General features: G+C 42.0%; 1 protein-coding gene across 2 annotated transcripts; it reads right to left on the bottom strand.

Moving 5' to 3' along the window:
• Positions 1-4,313: 4,313 nt before the first annotated feature.
• On the bottom strand, positions 4,314-17,766 carry Tmco5a (transmembrane and coiled-coil domains 5A). Of its 2 annotated transcripts, XM_027420990.2 has the most exons (11): positions 17,732-17,766; positions 16,676-16,825; positions 16,197-16,320; positions 14,717-14,767; positions 13,934-14,005; positions 10,987-11,043; positions 10,500-10,559; positions 10,006-10,070; positions 8,963-9,020; positions 6,263-6,303; positions 4,314-4,512 (listed from the first exon to the last, which is right to left on the bottom strand). In XM_027420990.2, exons 1-11 carry the CDS (start codon positions 17,764-17,766, stop codon positions 4,314-4,316), a joined length of 912 nt encoding a protein of 303 aa, XP_027276791.1. The 2 variants fall into 2 exon arrangements, with proteins under 2 accessions (XP_027276791.1, XP_027276792.1); XM_027420991.2 differs by lacking the exon at positions 10,500-10,559.
• Between the last annotated feature and the right edge of the window lie 5,161 nt (positions 17,767-22,927).

A 22,927-nucleotide genomic window follows, 5' to 3' on the forward strand; every position in this document is an offset into this window, starting at 1 on the left:
TCTTGTTATCTTCTATTCTTTCCCTGACTCAACCTTTCTGCTCCCTCATGTCCTCCTCACCCCTCCTCTTCTCCCCTTCTCATTCTCCTAGCTCCCTCTCCCCTCTTCCCGTGCTCCCAATTTGCTCAGGAGATCTTGACCCTTTCCCCTTCTCCAGGGGACCATGTATGTCTCTCTTAGGGTCCTCCTCCTTTTCTAGCTTCTATCAGAGGAATTTTAAAAGCAGCGAAGCTAACCATTGCACCTTAACTCTAGAACCTCTCTGCTTCTGAGGATCGCAATGTTAAGATCTCAAGCAGCCTAAAGGCACAGCAGTGGTAGCTAAGTCACAGGAGCGGCAGTTCATCGAAATCTTTAGCTACTGTATTCCGACCCCAAACAATGCACACAACATTCATCTTTATTCTAAACAAACGAGGCAGTTCTACAAATGCTAAGCCAGTGCTGAGCATCTGAGTCCTCTTCACTTTGAGCTGTTTTCTCAGCATTATCCCACTTAGCCGCAGTAGAGAAAATAAAGTGATGAAACATCCATGAAAAGGAAAAAATGGTAAAATTTTCTTTAAAGGCTTCTGAAATGACAATGTATGGAAGTACTTTTTCTTTCCTAATTCTGAGTTTCAAATGTATGAGGTTAGAGGGCGTCCACTCCCCTCACAGGGCAGAAGCTGGTACAGGGTTCTTTCATATTGCCTGTCTGTATGCCAAGAAGGGAGCCCATGCAGTAACACTGACTGCCCCAGTGGAAGCAGGCTCGGGAAAGGAAAGACTATTGTGGTGTGCAGTGCAGACCTGTATTGGTACCCTCCAGGACTCAGCACGGTGTTGGGTCTTATCATTTAGGCTACTGCAGTTATTTGGATACAAGTCAAAGTTATAAAGAATTTAACAGTTCCACACAATTTAACCGGTTAAGTTGCCTACCCTCATTTGAGGCAGGTCCTCACTTTGTAGGTGGCTATCCTGAAACTCACTATGTAGACCAGTCTGGTCTTGAACTCACAGAGATCTGCCTACTTCTGATTCAATCTTTTAATACTTCTGTCCAATTACTTCCACTGAAAATATTAACCCAAGATAGATTTGTGTATATGTGTGGGTGTACATATGTGTGTATGTGTGTGTGTGGTATGTGTCTCTGTGTGTGAGTGTGTGGTGTATGTATATGTGTGTGAGCCTGTGTATGAAGAGTCCAGAGACTAATGCTGCCGTTGTATTCCTCTACCACTCTCCACCTTGAGACAAAGTCTTTCACTGAACCAGGAGCTCACAGTTTCAGCTAGATTGTCCTCCAAGCCTCTAGGATCTGCTTGCCTGCATTTGCTCAACCTAGGGGTCATTGGTACATTACACAGTTGCTAAGCTCGGGATTTGAACTCAGGTCCTCATGTTTTTACAGCTGGAGTTTTACTACTGAGTCAACTCTCCTCAACCTTACATTTCTAAAGGGTTTTGTTAATTCTTTGGCAATTTCATTTCATACCTTGTATTTTGAGCACATTTATCCCTAAGCTCCTCCAATATCACCCTTTCATCCTCACTTCCCTACCCACCCAACTTTGAGTTCTCTTGTTCTCTCTCCCCCTCCCCTGCCAAGCCCAGTTTTTGTTGCCCAATGACTTGTTTTTAACCCTTTGGAAAGTCGGCACTGACAGTGGCAGCTGATCTCACCGCCTCCGGAACCACCGATCTGACTTCACCAGCCATTGGACATCGTCATGGGGGAATCAATCACTCTCCTCTGTTTCCTATTACAGGACCCATCATGACACATGTGTCTGAATCACTCAAGGACAGACATCACACCTCCCTCGTCTTGTGTCTCCAACCTTAGTTTAATAAAAGCCCTTTTTAATTCTTTTTCCTCCTCCAGATAGGAACGATGCGAACTCAGGATTTGGAATAATAACTATTTGGGAATCTAGGAGATGTTGCTTAAAAGCCCAGCTGACAGCAGCTTGGGAACTAAATTTATGTCTGATTACAGAAGTAAGTGGTTTAAACTGCCTTTTATTAACCTTCCTCCAGGGGTCGGCATTTTGGAGGAGTGTGGCAAGTGACTGCAGGAAAATGGTGTGTTCCTTGGAGCCTTGCTTTGGTGATTTTGTGGGTCCTTTGGGTTCCAAGAGCCCTGAGAGGAAAGAAGCCTGACTACAGTGGAGGGCGGAGGTGTCTCTAGAGAACAGGCTGGCTGTAGTCACCAAAGGTTTCCTGATAGACCAAAGTTAAAATCCACCTTAATTGTAAAACCTTGGCCTTGGTGCTAAAGATGTGAACAGAAGTGGGGGTGTGCCTCGGGCACAGTGCTGAGACCCTGAGTAGGTTGCTTTCTGGTCTGTGCATGGCACAGGGGGCCGGACTCACCTGCCTCTGCAGAGCACTCGGCGAATGGAATGCCTCTAAGGTTTCCCGAACAGGCCTTTCCGATTTCCCTCTTTGACGCATATGTCAGTATCCAGCGTGTCTTCGTTCATTTAATAAGTGATCCCTACACCTTGTGTAGCTCACTTTTTAACAGTGACATCATGTGGTTTCAGCAAGCAATAGCAGGGGACCTAGCTGGTGCCTGTTCATTCCTGGTCAGTGATGAGTTCTTCCAGCCTGGGAACTACACAGCCAGCAGGGGTTCTGACAGCAGGAAGGAGGGAACACTTCAGGAAGGAGTCTGAACACATATACCCTCTCCTAAGGCACACAGCTGCTTTGGCAGCTTTGGAAAAATAAGGGCTGCGGCCATGCCTAGATGAGCCTGAGCTTCAGAAATGGTCTATGTCAGTTGTGTGCGGTTCAGAGTCTGTGTTTATTGCAGCACTAGAGCCCTGATAAACGGCACTGTTCCTATCCTGATCTGTTTGTAGGGATTTTCACTATCTCAGTCTATGATCTCGAAGGCTTATAAGGTTTGCTTGTGGGAAGATGGATGGGGCTCCAGCTTTGGGTTTGTTCAATTGCTAGAGTTGAATGATTAAGGGATGGCTGCCTTTGATTGTCAAGCATTCCTCTCCCCATTTTGGGAATCACATACTCTCTTCCTGTGGGAAGCACACTGTGTACGATGTAGCTGGGCTGGTCCTCTGAACTATTTCGCATACACAGGCACTGATGGAGGTCAGAGGAGGGAATCCAATGTCCTGCTCTATAAATTTCCGATTTCCTTCAGTCAGGGTCTCAGTGACTCTTTTCTCTTTCTCTCTCTCTTTCTTTCTTTCTTCCTTTTTTTTATCAGCTGCTTGGCCAGTGAGTTCCCAGGATTTGCTTGTCTCCCTTTTTGTCAGCATTGGGCTTATAGGTACAGCTGACTTTTCTTTTTTTCAAGAGGGCCAGAGATTTGAACTCAGGTCCTCATTCTTCCACAACAAAATGTTCTTACCCATTGAGCCAATTCTCAGTTCCTCTTCTCCTTCTTTACCTCTCCTGTTCCCTAATAAGGAATTGGACAGATGCCTCAGGCTTGACCAATCAGAAAGTCTGTTTTGTTGGCCACATGATTGTGGGACAGGAGGTTAGTGATTTACCTCAGGTGGGCCAGACTGTGTTCTCTGGGCTTTGCAATGAGAACTATTGGCCAAGGTTGTTTCATTCTGCTGACGTTGCTAATTAGGCAATAGAGAATTTAGGGTACTGACAGTCATCCTGAACTAAAAGGGGAATGACCAAACAGAAAGAAAAGGAAACGAAACCCTGATGACATTTCGAGGCTTCTTCCAGACTTGCCTACTATAATATCTTATATTCATAGATTTTTGGTTGTATGATTGTTGTTTTTATTTATTATTATTGTTATTATTTTGGAGAGAGAACCTTCCTATATTGCCTCTGCTGGTCTTGAACTCAGTCTTCCTTCCTTAGTCTCCTGAGTATCTGGTATGACAGGTGTGTGACACTATGGCCAAGCCTGTCGATAGATACATACACTAGGTTAGTGATACTACTTTAGATTATGATATAAATTCAACTGTAAGTAGTGGGGGGAGGTTTCTGCATTTCAGGGGTACAAGTCATTAGATGTTAGAGATTCACAGGTCTCACTGGTCAGTGCTACCTTTACAAGTATCTGTAGAATTCTGAAACCAGCCAGGTTTGTTCACTACAGCGCACCATTCACTTCATCCATTCATTCACAGACTCATTGACAGAGTTCTTTACCGGGCAAGGTTAATCTTGGAAAAGTGACATGGAGACAAATGGTCAGCAAGTAGGCCAACCTCAAGGGAAAAATTGAGGATTAACTCTACCCTCCACAGATTTTGCCACCTGCCATCTACAAGCCTGTGTCCCTCTTGCCTTCTGTTGCTCATAGATACTGCTTGGGATCAGTGGGGTAACATATCTTCTGTCTCAAGTGTGAGAGATGGAAAGAGGAAGCATCGCAGCCTCCACAAGACGTCCCTGCTCAGTATCTTAGGCAGTGCGTTGATGAGGAGGTCGGGATTTATAAAGCTTAAATGGAAGATCAGGTACCCCAGCAATTTGATGAAAAATAGTGTGGTAAACAAGAGGGAGCGAAAAATCCTGAAAGAGAAACCCCACAAACCGTTAATCAGGGGTTATAAAAACTTGGAACAGAAGAGAAACTCAGCCCTGAGCACCTCTGACATCTTCATATCCCGTTGCCACCCTTAATTGCTCCCATTGCTTAGTCATTTTTTCCATGCACCCCTATTTTATTTTTACTGTGCCATTTCTTACCACAAAGCTTCATTTCGTTCCCTTAGTTTTGATTTTCTTTGCCAATTATTTTCCAAAGTAATTAGCTGCATCTAAGTATGTGTTTCCATGAGTCCACATCTCCTCTAACACAATTTTATCAGATGCTTAATATTTTGCCAGTCAGCAATTATAAAAACAGTAACTGATTTGGCCTCAATTCACATTCCCATGATGAACATGAAGCTGAACGTTGGTCCATAGGCTAGCTGGTCTCACATGTCTCCTTCCTCTTGCTCATTTTTCTAGTAGGTGGTTTGTGCTTGTTGACTTATGTCTTTATGTATTGTGGACACAGATCCCTTTCCATTGTGTGCAATGTTCTATACTCTTCCACCTTTATAACATTCCCTGGTTCTTGGGTATCAGAGAACAATGCATCTTAATGTGAATAGGATCTTGCTTGTTAATGGTTTCTTTGACTAGAATCAATGCTTCAGTCAAATGTGATGACACATGTCTGTAACCCCAGCCCTTGGGAGTCGGGGCAGGAGGATCATGATCCTCAAAAAGCTGTCCAACAAAACAAAAGTAATTCTAGAAAGATACTCCCATTTTTCTAATCGAAGTCCATGCAGATTTGCTAAATATCTGCAAGTCATTATTGGTTTACCCTCCATGCAGGCATTGCAGTGTGGACAGGACTTAATGGGTTACTTCTAAGAAATTAAACATGGCAGCAGCCAGAGCGTGTCCTGCTTGGCTCTGGTGTTATGAGTAAGAGGAACAACCTGGGGGTGCCTGGAGGCACTCTGCCCATTGTTTCAGGAATATCCTAGCTAGGGATATGGGGACATGCAATACATCTGGTATGAAAGGGTGTTCTCCTTAACTGAATTTTCCAGACAGTTGGAGTTGACTTTAAGAACCAATAATTCTAACATTCCTGATGGAGCTCTTTCTGAACCATATTTCATGCCACTTTGAATATATGTTTCATCATGGCTTCCTAAACATTATCATATGGAACATAATTTGACCTTTTCTTGCATGTGGAGGGGCTTACTGAATACTGATTGGTCCTTGCTGCCACAGTGTTTCCCTCAGGACTAATATGTAGGCAGGTGTTCAATCCTGGATCACTGTTCACGTAAAAAATTTAAAACATGTTTTTTTGTGATGGAAACTACTAACGATTTCTTTCCACTAATGTTTTCTGTTTCTTATGTCTGCTGTTAGATGGTGATACACTTTCTTCTAGGGGTTCTGTTCCCCCACTTCCTGTCTATCATTGCTACTGGGAAACTCTATGCAAAAAGCTACTTCAAACCATAAAAGGGAGAATTACCACATCTTTCTTGAGAATGAAGATTTCTGTTCCTCATCACTACTAAGTTGCTAACATCTGACACTGAAAAGTTGAGTTTATCAGTTTCCTTTGGATCAGAAGTCATGTCACTAGAACTGAGTACATACTAGTCTGCAGGTGTGTGTGTGTGTGTGTGTGTGTGTGTGTGTGTGTGTTGGGTTCTCCTTGTTTAGATTTTGCTCTCTGCCAGGATGGCTCCTGATTCCTTAGCTTTGCAGGAAGTTTACTGGAAGAGGCCTTGCTTACCTTTTACTGAACCTTGAGGCCTTCTTGGTGACCGATTCACGCTGGAAGAAACACCAGTAGTAAATAAGCAATTTATGGAAGCTTTCAGATAACATTATCAAACTATCAGTTGAATATATTTATGTAAATCTCACAAAGTCTTGATGTATGTACAAACACATGTAACTTTCAAATATGAACGTTGTTGAGTAAAGCTTTATTTTGTTTTCTTTTAAACTTATGCGTGTTTGTATGGATATGTGTATGTAGGTTTGGTAGCTCATGGAGGCCAGAAGACGGTGTCAGATCCCCTAGAGCTGGAGTTCCAGGTGGTTGGGAGCTGAATGACTTGGGAGTTGAAAACTGAACTTGGGAAAGCACTCTTAACAGCTGAGTCATTTTTTCAGCCTTGGGTTTTATACCCCCCCCCACGCGCTCGCGCCACCCCCCCAACCTGAAACACACTAAGGTAGAGAACGAATATTATTAATGAGGTAATAATATAACTGGTAAGTGGCATACAAACTGAGTCCTCACAGTCCACATTCCTAGCTCTTTACATTGCTCATTTACCTCCTTACCTCCTACTAAGCCAAAAGGAATTTATATCCCAGGGGAATCAGGCAGACACATCCTAAGAAAGAAGTTTCAAAAGGACTAAAGGAATCTCAAAATGAGGCTTTCTGAATTTCTTTTTTTTTTTTTTTTGGGAGGGGTGTTTCTTTTATTGTTGTTTGTTTGCTTGTTTTCAAGACAGGCTTTCTCTGTTCTAGCTACCCCAGAACTAGCTCTTGTAGACCAGGCTGGCTTTAACTCAAGACATCCACCTGCTTCTGCCTCCTAAATTCTGGGATTAAAAGTGTGCGCCATCACTTGCCCGGCTGGATCTCTTTTTCTCAGCTATTTTATCACCTTACAAAGTAGTCCCTTTGAAATCAAGAGTAAGAGAAGTTCTGCCCGCATTTTGAAACCAACAGAACTGGAATCAGAAGCTGGAAATGGGTTCTGTAGCGTGAGGGAGCTGGATTGCCGTGGCAGGTGCTCAGCCGCTCAGGCTGCCTTTTCTGAGCCAAGGCACTTGAACATCGATGACCAGTGGACCCTCATGGGATTCTAATGAGCTTCGGGAAGACAGATCAATATTTCTCTGTTCATTGCTCAGAAGGACTCCATCTGTGGGTCTCTGAGAATGAATGGTGGAGCAGGCTACACTTGGTTCTGGAATGCTGGATCTAGCGGATTTCAGGAGTCTTACTTGCTGGGTAGAATGTGCAATGGTGGGGCCCAGAATGACTTGTATAGGACATGTGAACATGGTCCAACAGAAGCAAATATCTGGCGGATCCCAGGACCATAGTTAACATCTGGCAGTTTCTCTTATGAAAAGAGCTGGCCTTTTGTTTCTGGGATTTAAAAAAAACAAGACAAATGGTACTGAGATGGCTCAGTGGTTAAGAATACCAGCTGCTCTTCCAGAGGTCTGGAGTTCAATTCCCAGCTACCACATGTTGGCTCACAGCCATCTACATGCTGTGATGCCCTCTTCTGGTATGTAGGTGTACATGCAGATAAAGCACTCATGTACATAAAGTAAATAAATCTTAAAACAAATAAAAACCGACTTCTCTTCACTACCTGAAAACTCAGATGATTGTCAGCCTTGATCTTAAGGCCAGTGTAACTCTCCTTCCAAAAAATTCTATGACTTCAGACCTTTGCCTGTGCGCTGGTGAGTTCATGGGAACTATAAAGTGTGACATGAAGCATGACTTCCTTTATTTATTTTTTTCAGTTGTGTGTGTGTGTGTGTGTTTTTTATAACAGGGTTTCTCTGTGTAGCTTTGGAGCCTGTCCTGGACCTGGCTTTGTAGACCAGGCTGGCCCCATACTCACAGGGATCCGCTTGGCTCTGCTTGAGAGTGCTGGGATTAAAGGCATGTGCCACCAATGCCTGGTGACTTCCTGCATTTTAATTTACAGAACAACTCCAGCTACATGGTATCAGATACCCAGTGACCTGTGTTGTAAAAGCTTCGAGACTGTGTTTGGAGGAACACAGACAGGAAAGGGCATTGCTGTGTCTGCCTCTTCTTCTTCTTTTTATCTTTTATCTAATCTTTTTTGCATTTTATTGTTATTTCATGAAGAAAAATGAATCAAAGAATGTAGTCAATCCAGAATAGTTAAGCAGACTCCAGACTGAATTACTGAAAGATCATCAGTTTCCAGATCGTGCCACTGTAGCTCTAGACTAGCAGTTCTCAACCTGTGGGTCCCAGCCCCTTTCACAAGGGTCTCCTTAGAACATTGGGAAACACAGCCATTACAGTTCATTGCAGTAGCAAGGTTACAGTTATGAAGTAGCAATGAAAGTAATTTTGTGGCTGGAGGTCACCACAACATGACGAACCATGTGTTAAAGGGTCACAGCATTAGAAATGTTGAGAACCACTGTTGTGTGTTTGCCTCTTCTTATACAGAATTCCTTCCATTAATGCTCCTTTCAGCTTTTGACTGGAATTTTAAGGTCTTGGGTTGGATTTTGAAAATCTGTCTTTTGTATGGGTAAAAGTGGGACAGACAATTGCTCCTTTGCATCTTGGTTGGGGGTGGGTAGAGTTGGAAATGTTTGCAAAGTGCAGTGAGAAAACTGGGCATCCACTTGGTGACTCAGTCCTGGAAATTCCCTGGGTAGGCAAAGGCACTGAGTGGAATTCTTACCTTGCTTTTTAGGCTGTTACTCTTTTCTCTCTCAGAATCCATACTTAAGACTTTTGATCTAGGAGGGAAAGAAACCACAAATGAGATTGGACAAAGTATTCAAATAGTTATAACATATAGGACAGTTATTTTAAAAGATTACTTATTCAATAGTGTAGCCATTACCTATAGTTGTTTAAATAAATTTAAATAGAAACCCAGCTCCTTGGCCACATTTCCCATCTTCCAGTGTCTCAGAAGTCAATCACTGGTGGATAGTGGCCTCCTATTGGATGGCACAGAAAGTTCTACTAGACAGCTCTCTTCTGGAACCCCAGTTTAACAGCAAAGTCCTAATACCATGCCCAACAAGCATCTAGAAAGACCTGAGAGTGGCCCTCAGGGTCAAGAACCTCCATGTCCTAGGACCTGGCTTCTATGCTGTCATTTGTATATGGCTGACTTAGAGGATTACACAATTTTGGCTTCTTGTTGTTCGAAAGACCATCCAGAAATTTAATAAACAGAAATGCATACTCATTAAGACTAGCTCACAAAGAAGGTGAAGTGATGGAGGTGAGGCTCGTTGTTTTGGTTCTCTAGAATTTACCCTTGAGGAAAACAAGGGTCTTGTCATTTCTGGTTTAAATGTCCATAGCTCAATAGAGTTCACAGTTCTCAATTTCAGAACACATATTGTCAGTATCTCCAGGGGTGTACTTCGTGCCTATATCATGATTGCTATTTTACATATTTAGAAGCAAGATGATGATGATTTTAAAAGTTCATCCTGTGAACAGTAAGGAATACCCCACTTACCAAGGATTTCAGACACCAACACTTTTTAAAATGTGTGCATATTCTCTTAATATTAACCCAAATTATAATGTAGCAGTGTGATAAAGTTATGAAGATGTGTTTCTGTAGTTTTTTAAGTCTATGATTCTAGCAAGATCAAAAAGGAGGGGCTCATTTCATTCTAAAGGGGACCAGGGCAGATCTGACTGTGACTCAGCTGAGAAGGGGTTACCACCAAACCAGTATGTCCCTTTGTCAATGCTCACACTTCTCTTTCAAGGAATCCAGTCTCCAGTTCTTCTTCTATTCTCTTCAGTGCTTCCTGGTACTTCTTTAAAGGGAATTTAAGGGAGCCACAGTTACTATTTGGGAACTTTTTGATTTTTCTAAGCATGCAAGCACTTTTTACCAGACTATACAATTAATGCTTGGTATTCCCATGGCCACATCCTGTCAACCGACCACCTTCTCTCCCTTTACTCCTCCAAAGTGGGTAGGTTCCCAAGAGTAACTGGGGTTAGACATAGAGACATGCTTGTTACTAATTTAAGAACGCAGACACTGAGATAACATATCAGCAGTTACCAAGAATCAAGGGACAATAGGGTGATATGTGCCAGGGACTTATGAGCATACAGTCTCTCCCTAGTATCATACTGAAATAATTTTTTTCTAGGTAGTATTCCTTGGGCAGCCTGGGTACATTTCATCCTGTCCCTGAACAATCCCTTTCCTGTCCCCCTTGCCTGAGAAGCTGTACCTTTATGCAGAGAGCTTGATCTTCGCAGAGCTGAGACACAAATGCATAGTCTTCCATTATCTGGAAGCCAAAGTTGAGTCTTAAAGTTTTCTCAATTTATTGCCAGAAGAGCAGAAGTACATATGTTCACCCGTTTCTAGACCCAAAATATAAACTTTTGCTGGATGTGTAAGCTCATTTCATTTTTTGAGGACAAATAAATCATATTTTATAGTCCAAATAGGAATTATTTCAGGAAATTTGGAAAAGGAGCAGATATTAGTATGTGTTAGACACAGATGTTGGGATGTGTTCTGCAAAAATGTTCAGCTGAAGAAAATCTAGAGGATCGGGTTTATCTCCCTCCCCTCTTTTTAATCACTAAGTAGACCCATGATGGTTCTGAGTCTGGAAACTAATGATACATCAGTCTTTTGAGGGACACATTTAGGTTGATGGAGGATCATGTTTCCCCTTCTTGGGGAGAACTTTGAAGCCCCAATCTTACCTTGCCAAGCTCCTTTTCTTGATCTGCACAGGAAGTCTCCAGCTGTTGTAACTTAACCTGTTGAAAGGAAAGGACCAACCTTAGCAGATGAAAATGTACAAGGCAGGCACATTGTCTCAGTGATGACCTGCTAGATCTTGATGTGTCAGACTACAATTGATGGTTGCTTTACAGCATCCAGACTTTACAGCTGAACAAACTTCTCTACATTGAGCCTTTGTCTTCTACTTTTGCCTTTGAATTATATAATTTTAAGCTACTTTTCTCAGAAATTATGAGTCCTAAAGAACTTGGCTTCCCCCCCTTTTTGTGATAGCATTTCTTTGTGTAGACCTCGCTATTCTGAAATTCACTCTGCTATGAGTTTGATCTGGGACTTTTGCTCAGTATTTTATCCCTTGCTATATTCTTTCTTTCCTGTTTTATCTCCTTAACTATTTGGAAAAACACTATTTTATATTGGCCACTATAGCAAACTAATACAAACTCTCTCTTTGTGGAGAGCAAGCATTGGTGAACCCTTTGCCTCTGTGAGGAGCTTTCATTATAGTTGGGGACATAACAAAAAAGTCAATACAATGATGGTCTGTGCAAAAAAGGCAATGAAGACAATGTGAGCAGTGTGTTAGAGGTGTAATGGGATGATATAAGAGGTGGCAGGAAAGGCCTCTGTAGTGACACGTTGCTTGAGCTGAGGACTAAATAATAAATATTAGCCCGATAGATGTCTTGAAGAAATACATTTTGTGGGGAAGTTATTGCCAAGACTAAGGTAAGGAAGTAGTGGACATTTAGTAATCATGAAAAGGTAGATGAGTATGGTAGTTTGGACAGGTAGGAAAGGCAGATAGGGCCTAGATTATGGGCTCTTGTAGCTTCTAGAAGGAGTGGCCTAGGTTATAGGACCTTGTAGCTTTTAAAAGGAGTTATGAACCCCATGGATCAGTGGTTCTTCACAGGGTTGCCTAAACCCATTATGCATATCAGATATTTATATTATGATTCATAATAGTAGAAAATTACAGTTATGCAACAGCAACAAAATAATTCTATGGTTGGGGTCACCACATCATAAGGAACCATATTCAGGAGTCAACACATTAGGGAGTTGAGAACCATTCCCATAGATTCTAGAAGTTGTTGTCTAGGTTGTATAATAGGACCCTGGAGCAAATAGCTGGAACTTGGGTCTTTATTCTAATTGCAGTATAAATCCAGGGAAGGACTTGATGTTTAAAGACAAAGTCTTATTTGTTATTTGAAGGAACAATCGTCTCCTGGTATAGAAAATGGATGGTTTAGGAGTAAAACAAGAAGCAAGAATGGTTTCTGAGGCCATCTCAGTTGCCTGTGTTATGGTGACTTTCAGAAGCAGGGAGTATTGGGATAACAGATGGAGAGGAGGGGCTGCATTTGGGATGTATGTTGGAGACAGAGCAGAATCACCACACTTCTCCACTCAGCTCTCTTTTTCTTCTTCCATCTAGATGCCATGATTTGACATCTGCACTCTGCACAGTTTCTTCTCCCTTCAATTAATTACATCAAGACTAGTCATCCAGATGCTCCAAGAGCTATTCTTTCAGGCCAATGGTGTGAGTCATAAGGGTTGGGAGCAGATATTTCCTTTGGTGGCTGGCCCGATTACTAACATGCCAGAGGAAAAGACATGCTGTGCATCACACAATAATCACACCGGAATGCCATGGAACAGATGGTCCACAGGCCTAATGACATTCTACAGCAAAAGGTGGCAGTGGTTCTCCCGAAGGCTGGGATGCTGACAGCCACCGTAGCCAGACCCAATGTGTTTCCTATTGGTTATGACTGCATTACCTACAGCAAAACCTGTTCTGCAAAAGGAAGGATCTTTGGAGAATGCTGGTCTCCCGACTGCTTATGTGGCAAGTGTAGTTAGGGTCCTTATAACCCTTTCTGGTCTTATCTCCAACTTCTTCCTGATGCAACCTCAGATCCACTATTCCTTCTTCCAAGATATTTCCTACAGGAGCATAGTCAAGCAGGGTTTCTGGCTGGCTTTGGATTGCTGGTGTGTATGGCCCCCGGTGGCCACCCGCATTAAACTGGCCAGCAGAAGATGGGACAGGAATTCCATATCCTTCCATTCTCTGCTTCTATGTTTAGCCTGTCCACTTCTTCAGAGGCTTCAAATAGTGTGGGTTTTTGAATGTGTAGGGAAGTTAGGTTAGAACAAGGATGTGGTTCTGGAGAAAAATGTCAAGACAGATTTTTATCTGCTTTCTTAATACAATAAAGTCTCTAATTCTTGCACTTTTGATTAGAAAGGTTGTGATTAGCTTTGGGTCCTTAGAACTGGAACATAATTAGAGAAATGCTTCACATTCATAGTGTGTTTAGAAAATAGAGATTTTTGGTTTAGGGACTAAGTTAACAAATCCTTTTTGGATTGTTGTCAATAAATAGACTTCATTTGACATTCAGATGACAGTAGACATACAGATCCCAGGTCTGTCTCTATGTGTAACCACATCCAGACTTCTAAGGAACAACTTCAAAATTATTAGATAACTCTGTGAACATTCAGATAACACAAAGGGGAAAGAATATTCTGTATACACAATCTCATTTGTTCCTCAAGCCTAGACTGTGACAGAGAAATGGAATAGCCTAACTGTACACATCAGATTAAGTGATAGAGCCAGGGTTTAAATGAGGTACTTCACTTCCTCAATTATCCGTACACATTCTGTTCTTCCAAATAGAAGAGAATAAAATCTGCTGCAGAGAGAAATTCTTGAGTAAGTGTAGAGGAGAGACAAAGACCTCAGTGGCTCTGGCTATGTCAAGTTTGATAGAGGCCAAAGTACAAAGAATTGGTAGCAACTTTGATGATTGTGTTTGACTTGACAGCTGTTTTCCTGGCCATGCAGTCCAAACAACCCACTCTCGATTGCTTAGCACTTACCTTTGACTCTTCTGGGGCTATTTCCACATCACCTTGTTCACACTTCACTATCTTTTGTGATTTCCTTGTAAGCTAGAGTTTCAAATAAAAAAAAAACCACATTTCAAATACAACATAATACAACAATGACAATGATTACTACTACTACTAAAAATAATCAGAGAGAAAGGATATCCTCTGGTGTCTATGGGCTAAGAGTCACGGCAATATGAAGGCTTCGAGGAGATGGCCTTTGGAGGATACTTCGTCTCCTGTGGAACCATCTTTGTTCTACCTGTGTCTTCTTACTTGTCTTGTGACCCGGTCAGGGCAAAGAAGTACTTCTTTCAAGCCCCAACTCAAGATGGGCTACACAGGGCTTCAGGGTGGCCCAGAGTGGGTATCAGTGTTAAGTTCTCTATAGTGTGAAAGGGGGTGGAAGAGGAGATCCTTGATGATTAAGGGTAGTTGTGTGTATGATGTAGTCTCTGTTGAAGGTAATATTAACTTCTCATTAAGGTTCTGGTTATGTACTTCAACAGTGTCTATTGGAATCTATTTTCTTGTGATAGAATGGGAAACTGCTGAGACCACTGATCACCTCATCCACTCCTCCTTCCACTCCAGATTTACAGAGAATAGTCATGGGTTTTTGACATGGGCCTTGACCTCAGGAGCATGCATCAGAGAGTGGGATCCATGCCAGACTGAGGCCTTTTTGACATCCGCATCCACTCCCCTTTCTTGCCTCTTTTGAAATAATGATGCTGTGGGGGCACTGAAGAACACAGAGCCCCACCCTACCTTTCTCTGAAGTTCTGAGATACTATGGACCAGAGCCTCATTCTTCCTCTCCTGGAGAGAGAAAGGACCAGAGTGTAATCAAAGTGATATCACCTACTCTTACTCAGTTGGTATTACCATTTCATCAGGCTGAGTTTTCTTACAGCAGTTTGAACTTATTTGCACAATGTGAGTAGATCTTGAAATCAAATTACAAGTGAAATAATTAGCAGCATATGAAGGATATAGATATTTATGCTCCCAGTGCTAAATATTACCCAAGAAACCCTACTCTCCCCAATTCCCTCCAATGCGTGGACATAGTCTTTGTATGCAAAAAAAAAAAATTAGCTTAAAAGCCTCCTCCCTGAGGACTAGGTTACATGGTGCCAGAAGGCTCCTTAGAAGTTTCCAAAGGAGGGAAGCAACCAACAGCCCTAACCATCTGGGCCTCCTGTGAATCACAATACCAATCAGCATGGCATGGTAATATGCACTCTAAGGGTGCAGTAGTGGCATTCACACCTTGGTGATAACCAACATCTCTCTAATTGGACTTAAAACCTGCTCAACAAGAGGGAAATCATGCCAGGTACTGAAACCTAGCTAACTACCCAGGGCTGGTGAAGGAGGAGAACCTACCACCACTTTACCGAACCAGCATGATCATGTTCTAAATGTTTGTCTTTATACCCTCAGACAAGTGTAGCCTTCACCTTTCATCAAGGGCAATAGACAGAGGGCATTACAAAAAACAAACTAAAACCAAAACAAAACAACTGACCAAAATGCAGAGTTTTGAACCTATTCTCAACTGATATATCTTCAATTCAACTCCTGCACGTAGGGCTCAGGGATCTTGCCAAAGAGGAGGAGGAAAAATTGTAACAGTCTGAGGAATAGGTAGTTTTCTGTGAGGTTGTGTCTTTTAGAAATGTCAGAAGCTACACCCATAGAGTCTCATCAAGATACATACTTAAACATGACTTGAAGAAGGATAACAGCATCAGCCACATTAATGTCAATTAGGGCCTCAACCCTGCACAATAATACAGTCAACTAAGAAATACTGGAAAGAATACACTAATTTGCCATCCAATACCAAATGGTCAGTCCTGAAAACATACATACAAGTAACAAGACACAGACTGAGCAGGTTATTTTTTATGTATTTAGTACACACGTGTATGTAACAACAGTTAATGAAAAAAAGGGGCAGTGAATTTGAAAGAGCACAGTGGAGTGCACGGGAGGGTTTGAAGGGAGAAAAGGAAAGAGGGAAATGATAAATTTATAATCTCAAAAAATTTAAAAAAAAGAATGAAAATACACTAATTATATGTTTATATTGACTTTATATTGAAATGATATTTCAGCTATGTGGGATTAAAGACCTTGTCAAATTAAGATTTTAAAAGAGTAGCTTAGTCGAAGGTGGCTGTGCTCTAGGGTGAGGACAGGATGAAGCCCGTGGACTCACTTTCCCCAGTATCATGCTTACAAGTCTGGCTGTTTCTTCCTCCAGCTCTTGCAGAGCTCTTTCTCTTTCCATCACAGTGCAGTTTTCCTTCTCCCAATCCTCATCCTCTGCAGGGTCTCCAGTCTGGGTGATCTCACTTTCCAGCCTGGATAATGCAAGTGTAATCCATAAAGAGCCATGATGGACAGGTTCAGAAGTGATAAAACTCATGTGTGTCTCAAGTTCCTTTCCAGGTCCACAGAATCAGGTCATTTCCAAGCCATATAAACAACAACAACAACAACAACAAAAACTGCCTTATCCTAGGCCAAACACTCCAGTATTCTTCAACTCAAGGGAAGCTCTGCCTAGTTTTTAAAGTAAATATATTTTTAAGCTTGCTGTATTTGAATGTCTTAGTCAGGGAGAAATGTCAGAGAGGGATATGCTACATTTTTTTCTTTCTGCCACCCCCTCCTTCTTTCAGGTTGAGAACTTCCGTTGTGAAACCTTAGACTCACCTCTGGACTTCATTTTCTTTTTCTTGTATTTTGAGAAGAAGCTCCTGGTTGGCTTCATCAATTCTCTGCATATCCCTTTCAAGGTCCATGTTCAAACTGATAATATTCTTCTTTGATTGGGCCAGTCTTAAGATTTCCATTTTTTCTGACCTATAGGCTCAGCCCCCGCAAATGAACAAGGGCTGGTTATCTCAAGAGCCAAACTCACTGGGCAAAGTGGGCTCTCTAGAAGACAGGTAATGCATCCACTGTGCTCTTCCTGGAGCACACTTTCCTATTTTCATTCTTGGATACCCACACATCTTAATCACACCCTACAATGTCTCAGTAATTCTCAACCCGTCGAGGGACATCTTGAGATGCATCTCCAGTCTGATTTCAAGAGAAGATTCACTTCCTTAAATAGCCTTGTACTAGAGAGAACTGTTTCCCATGGCAACCTTTTCCTAAATTGTTCTCAAAACATGCTTATGCAATACACTTTTATTGACTATTTTTATCTAGGCACCTGCTCCATCACTTCTAAGTTATTCTGCCTTTATTCAGACAATAAAGTTTCTACTATCACTATAGGGCTTCAATCTTCCTTGGTTCCCCTTCTCTTTGATTTCTGATTCTGTTTGAGATTCTCAGATGTGGGACATTTTTAGGAACATCATTCAAGAGAACAAACATCTGTTTTGAAAAAAAAAACCTGTGAATTAAATGATAACTTAGGAAGAGTACCTAAATCAAGGGAGGCTCAAACTAAACTTTTTCTAGCACTAAAACAATTCACTGGTTTGCCATTGGTGTTCTTAACTGGGAATAGGGTAGTATGGCCCAGGGAGTTTGAGTGACACAAAGCCCGGTATTGGAAAATAGAGTCCTTTGTTGGAAGGGCTGGCTTGGGAGGAGAATTGACAGTAGTTATCACTTCCTGTAGGAGTGGAGTGCTTGGAAAATGGGTAGAGGGGAGAAGGGGGAGAGGTGACTGGAAGATTAGTGAAGGTATGAGCAGTGACCTGCCTCACACCTGGTGCTTGGATGCAGCCTTTCATAGTCACTGTTACTTACTCATAATCTAGCTGATTTTCCTTCTGTCCTTCCATTCTAGACACCTGAAATATCAGCAGAGATGTGGTTATGAATGGGGGAAATGGGTCCATTAATCTCCCAAATAGAAAGTCAATGAACTGGTTTCTCCCTTCAGAGCCCCCAGGTTGGATATGACAAAAACCCCAGCCTTTTCTTTTCTTTTTTTTCTCTTTCTTTTAGTTTTTCGAGACAGGGTTTCTCTGTGGCTTTGGAGGCTGTCCTGGAACTAGCTCTTGTAGACCAGGCTGGTCTCGAACTCACAGACATCCACCTGCCTCTGCCTCTCAAGTGCTGGGATTAAAGGCATGCACCACCACCGCCTGGCAAAACCAGCCTTTTCTGTTCCTTGTCTGATTCTGCACCAAGAAGGGAGGGTTCAGAGGTCTTCTGTAAAATTCCATAAGACATCTCAAAAGCAAAAACACCTAGAGGTTGTTTGCCATAATAACTCAATTTGGAAACCTATACAAAACACTAGGAAGAAACAGAGGTGATCAGTTTTTCTTAAGTCTTCTTTCTTTATGACTTGCTTGTTTCTTAAGGTCTCAGGGCATGGATGTAGGTGCATCACTGGTCTGGAAAGGCATGGCTGTTCCCTAGCCCCCAGCCACTACAAGTTTGGTGGGAAATGTGTCAGAATTAATCAGGGATCAGAAAACCAAGTAGAAGGAAACTCCATGGCCCTCTATGCCCTCTAGCTTCCTCTACAAACCTTACCTCCCTTCTATTGATGTGCTTTGGCTTCCTGATCCTGCCCTAGTCAATTGGCTTCTGAAGACTCTCATCTCTTTCCACTGGAACCTTCGAATAGAATTTCACAATCTTCCAGGGAGTTATGACTTCACAATTGACAAAGGATGGACAGGGTGACATAGGATGTCCCACCAGTGCCAATGGCAACAGGTTCTTGTTATCTTTACGAAGTCATAGCCTCTGTCAATGTGTGGGCTTTTTATGTCTAAGTCTTCCCTAAGCTTCAGGGAATCTGGTTTCTAGGCAGCATAAAGGGATACCCTTCCTGATCATGTCTCTCTGGTAAATAGGGCTTTCTTCCTGCCCAAGTGCTATGAAGATGGGAAATTTGGTCTTGTGGTCACAGTAATGTTATCATGTGCCCAATTAATGACCTGTTCATCCTATGGGTATTGAAAAGTAAAAGCACCAGTGTTTTCAAGAGGAAATAGGACAATGCAAAGCACTTGCCTTTTCGAAAGAGTATACATTCTGACATGTGTGTGTATGTGTGTGTTTTTTTTTGTGTGTGTAGGGAGGGGGCATATATTGATTTTATTTCATATGAAATATGAGTAGGTGAAGCAGGAGGGAAAAGCAGCAAGTGTGTGGCAAAGAGGATTTTATAGTTTTAAATCTGGTGGTGCAGAGAGAGCTGTCTCATGTTGGAAAGCAGTATGTAGGTGTGAAAGAGGCTTGATGGACATGAGGAGAACTTGGGGTGTGCTGAGATAAATACAGAGTCCAGAAGATCCAGCAATATCAACCAGCAAGGGGCACCAAGAGCCAGATTTGCATGCAGAGGCTTATGGGTCCATTCAAACTTGCTAAGGTCTGAGTTTTAGAGAGAGAGAACCCCCTTCCCCAAGACAGAAATTACAATAGATTTTTAACATTGACCATGCCCATGAACTAGCTCTACAATGTCTCTTCTCCCAAAAAAAGACTATGCATTTTCTCTACCGGAAGGTGTGTATATGTCTGCCAGTTCTTCACAGCTGGTGGCTTCCAGGTGTATCAAGTTTCAGGTCTCAGACAAGACCACATTGAGGTGATTTGTGAGCCAGACTGACTTCTTAACATACTGAAGTTTCTAGCAAACTCTTTGTAAAATTAATGGCCTCTGATGACCCCCATTGCCATCTCCTGAAAGAAGGCATCTCCTTGCTTTATGAAGCTGTACACGGAAGAGTAATTAAGTAACAATTCAGGCCAATGGCCTCTCCCAGGAATTGATGGTATGGAGAGTTCATTAACCCCAGCTGGCTATACCTTCAACAGCAAATGCCCTGGACCAAGGTTATTGCAGCTGTTAATGGATTGAATAGGGACTTTAACTGGGATAAAAATAAAGCCATGTCTTGGGCCAGGAGAGCCTTTCTCCTTGAGGGCCTACTGCAGTGAGCTGGAGGAGTGGAAGGAACAGTGCTTGGGGCCCTGTACGAATGAGGACAGCAGATTGCTACCAGTGAAAATCATTAAATCAAGGTGGAAACAGGGCCTTGGGGGCAGGTTAAGGTTTTTGATACAAGCCTCTTCCTGCAGACCACAGATGGTTTGATTAACGCCCAGTGCTGCTTTTGGAGCATCTGGTCTCTGTGGTAAAGTTTCTATGCCCTCCTTCTCTAGTGAGAAGAATGGCTGAGATTCATTTCTCGGCTCACTCCCTGCTGTCAGAAATGCCTCTGCCTTTGTGAGTAACTCTGTTGGGAAACTCTTGCCCTGATTGCAGGCGGAGAGCCCCTGCTGGATTTGCTGGGCCTGTGCCCATTTGCTGTAGGGACTGGCCAGGTGGGTATCCCTGAGCCCTGGTGGAAGCTGCCAGACTTCCCCCCCCCCCCCCCGGCTGTTGGTGAGGCCATGGGAAATGGAAAGTTATCATGTCTGCTCACCTTGTTTGTCCTTTCTTTGAAGGTTGCAAAATGCGTACTGAGTGTTTTTATGAGTAAGTCCGGTTTTGACGCTTGTTGCTGGGACATCATTTTAAAAACTGTTTCTCAAATACTCTCTAACCTCTATGTATTTTTGTACTTGTAGTTACTATTATCATATGCATTTCAGGTTTACTTATAAAATCTCTCTGAATTTCCCTTCAGAATACATTTCTAGTACTCACAAAACCATGTATTTGAACTACTGAAAAGAGATATCAACAGATACATACACACACACACACACACACATACACACACACACACCATTGTCATTTGATACAGATTGGCTTTTTCCTTTTTATTATATACAAGTCAAAATTCAGATGTAATCCAGTTTAATATCCAACAAATTGCGTTTTAACTGACAAAAGATATATGTATTTCTTTTAAAATGAAATTTACTGAGTCATTGCTATTATAACAACAATAAATAACTAAAAAAGTTTATCAGAGATTTTGCCTCATAGTAATAATGCTGGTTTTCAAAATGTGTTATTAATTATTCAAGACTTTCATACAACTCCTTTTAAAGTTATTACTTTTAGAATTATTCATGTGTATGGGTGTTTTGCCTGCATGTATGTGTACCATGTATGTGCCTGGTGACTGTAGCAATCAGAAAAAGAGAGTCAGAGCCCCTGGAACTGGAGTTGCAGATGGTTGTGAGCTGCCTGTGGGTCCTGGAAACCAAACCAAGTTCTTCTGCAAGAGTAACAGGTGCTCTTGACCCCTTATGTATCTCCCCAGTCTCTCATATAATTTATTTTGATCAAGTCCTGTGCGTAATCCTTCCGCATGTATTGCTCTACTCCCTAACTCTGCATTAAAAACAAAAAGAAAACCAACCAACCAAACAAACAAAAAAATTCAGAAACAACCCAGCAACTCATCAACTCCCTTTTTGCTGCTTATATACTCCTAGATGTAGTGCTATACACGGAGCTGTGATCAACATACCGGGAGGCATATCCCTAAACTGACTCTCCTTTCCTAGGAAGCCATCCATTGTCCATGGCTCCTGAGTTAGGGGTTGGAACTCCTTCTCTGTGTTAGAATGCTGACTGTTTTGATCTTTTGCAAATCTTGAAAGGGCAACTACAGATGTTATGAATTCATGAGTTCAGTAGTCCTGTTATATGTGCAGAAGACAGTTTTGATCCTGTCATGCCTTACCTCTGGCTTTTATAATCTTTCAGCCACCCTTTCTGTGATGGTCTCTGAGCCTTGGAGAGGTAGGTGTGTGTGTGTGTGTGTGTGTGTGTGTGTGTGTGTGTGTGTGTGTTTGATACAAATACCCATTTGGGACTAAGCACTCCAATGACACTTACTCCTGTACTTTGACTAAGGCTCTCTCACCAAACAGAGTCCTATTCTGAAGTACTGAAGTTAGAATTCAACAGAAACACTTGGGAGGATATAACTGTAAGCAGAGGCAGAGCTTTTCTTTTGTCCTGGCCACACAGTCCCAAATAAACACACAAAAGCTTATATTAATTACAGAATGCTTGGCCTATAGCTCAAGCTTATTACTAACTAGCTCGCACAACTTAAAATTAACCCATTCCTATTAATCTATATTTTGCCACTTGTGGTTTTACCTGTCCTTTAGTATCTTGCTTCTCTGGAGGCTGCTTGTATCTCTCTCTGACACCACGCTTCTTCCTCTCAGTATTTTCAGTTTGGCTTTCCTGCATAGCCTTATTCTGCCTTGCTATAGGACAAATCAGATTTATTATCAACCAATGAGAGTCATACATAGTCACAGAATACAGAAGAATTATCCCATAGTATGAATGACTACTCATAATAGTGCCTAAACATCACCTTCTACTCTCCATGAATGGCACACCCAGGCACTCAAGGGGTGCTTATCCACGGCAGAATGTGTGAGTGTTCTCATCTCCTTTCCTCCCTCACAAAATCATGTCAAATGGGGCTATGGCTATAACTGAGTGGAAAAGCACATGCTGGGCTTGTGTGAGCCTCCTGGGTTTAAGTCCTGGACACACACACACGTTTCCCTCAAGGAACACATTGGGTTTTCTCCAGTGCAACCAAATGACAACAATATAATTATTTTTAACTATTTTGAACATGTGAATTAAATTATGAAGAAAATGAAAAGAAAGATGAACTGTTTCATTGAGATTAGAGAAGCTTTTAAAGTTTCCAACATGTATGATATGCTCAATATTTTCTAGTTGGTTTTTCTGGGACTCTGAACATGTGAAAGAGAAAAGGGGATTTCCATGAACTAGGAATTTCTACAATTGTGATGCAGATCTGATATTATGGATGCCATTGAATGCACCCTTCATATTGGTGATGTATTTTTGTTTTCAATGTGCTAGTTTCTTCTGAGACACACCCATGTTTGATAGACACTTTAGCTAAACTTTATTTTATTTATTTCCATGTGTCTCTGCATGGGGTGTATGCATATGCTTGTTTAAATGTATGGGAGTGCTCATGTGTTCAAGTGTATATACACCTGAGTGTGTACATGTAG

The sequence above is a fragment of the Cricetulus griseus genome, chromosome 6 (genome assembly GCF_003668045.3).
Source record: "Cricetulus griseus strain 17A/GY chromosome 6, alternate assembly CriGri-PICRH-1.0, whole genome shotgun sequence".
In the NCBI taxonomy this organism is placed as follows: Eukaryota; Metazoa; Chordata; class Mammalia; order Rodentia; family Cricetidae; genus Cricetulus; species Cricetulus griseus.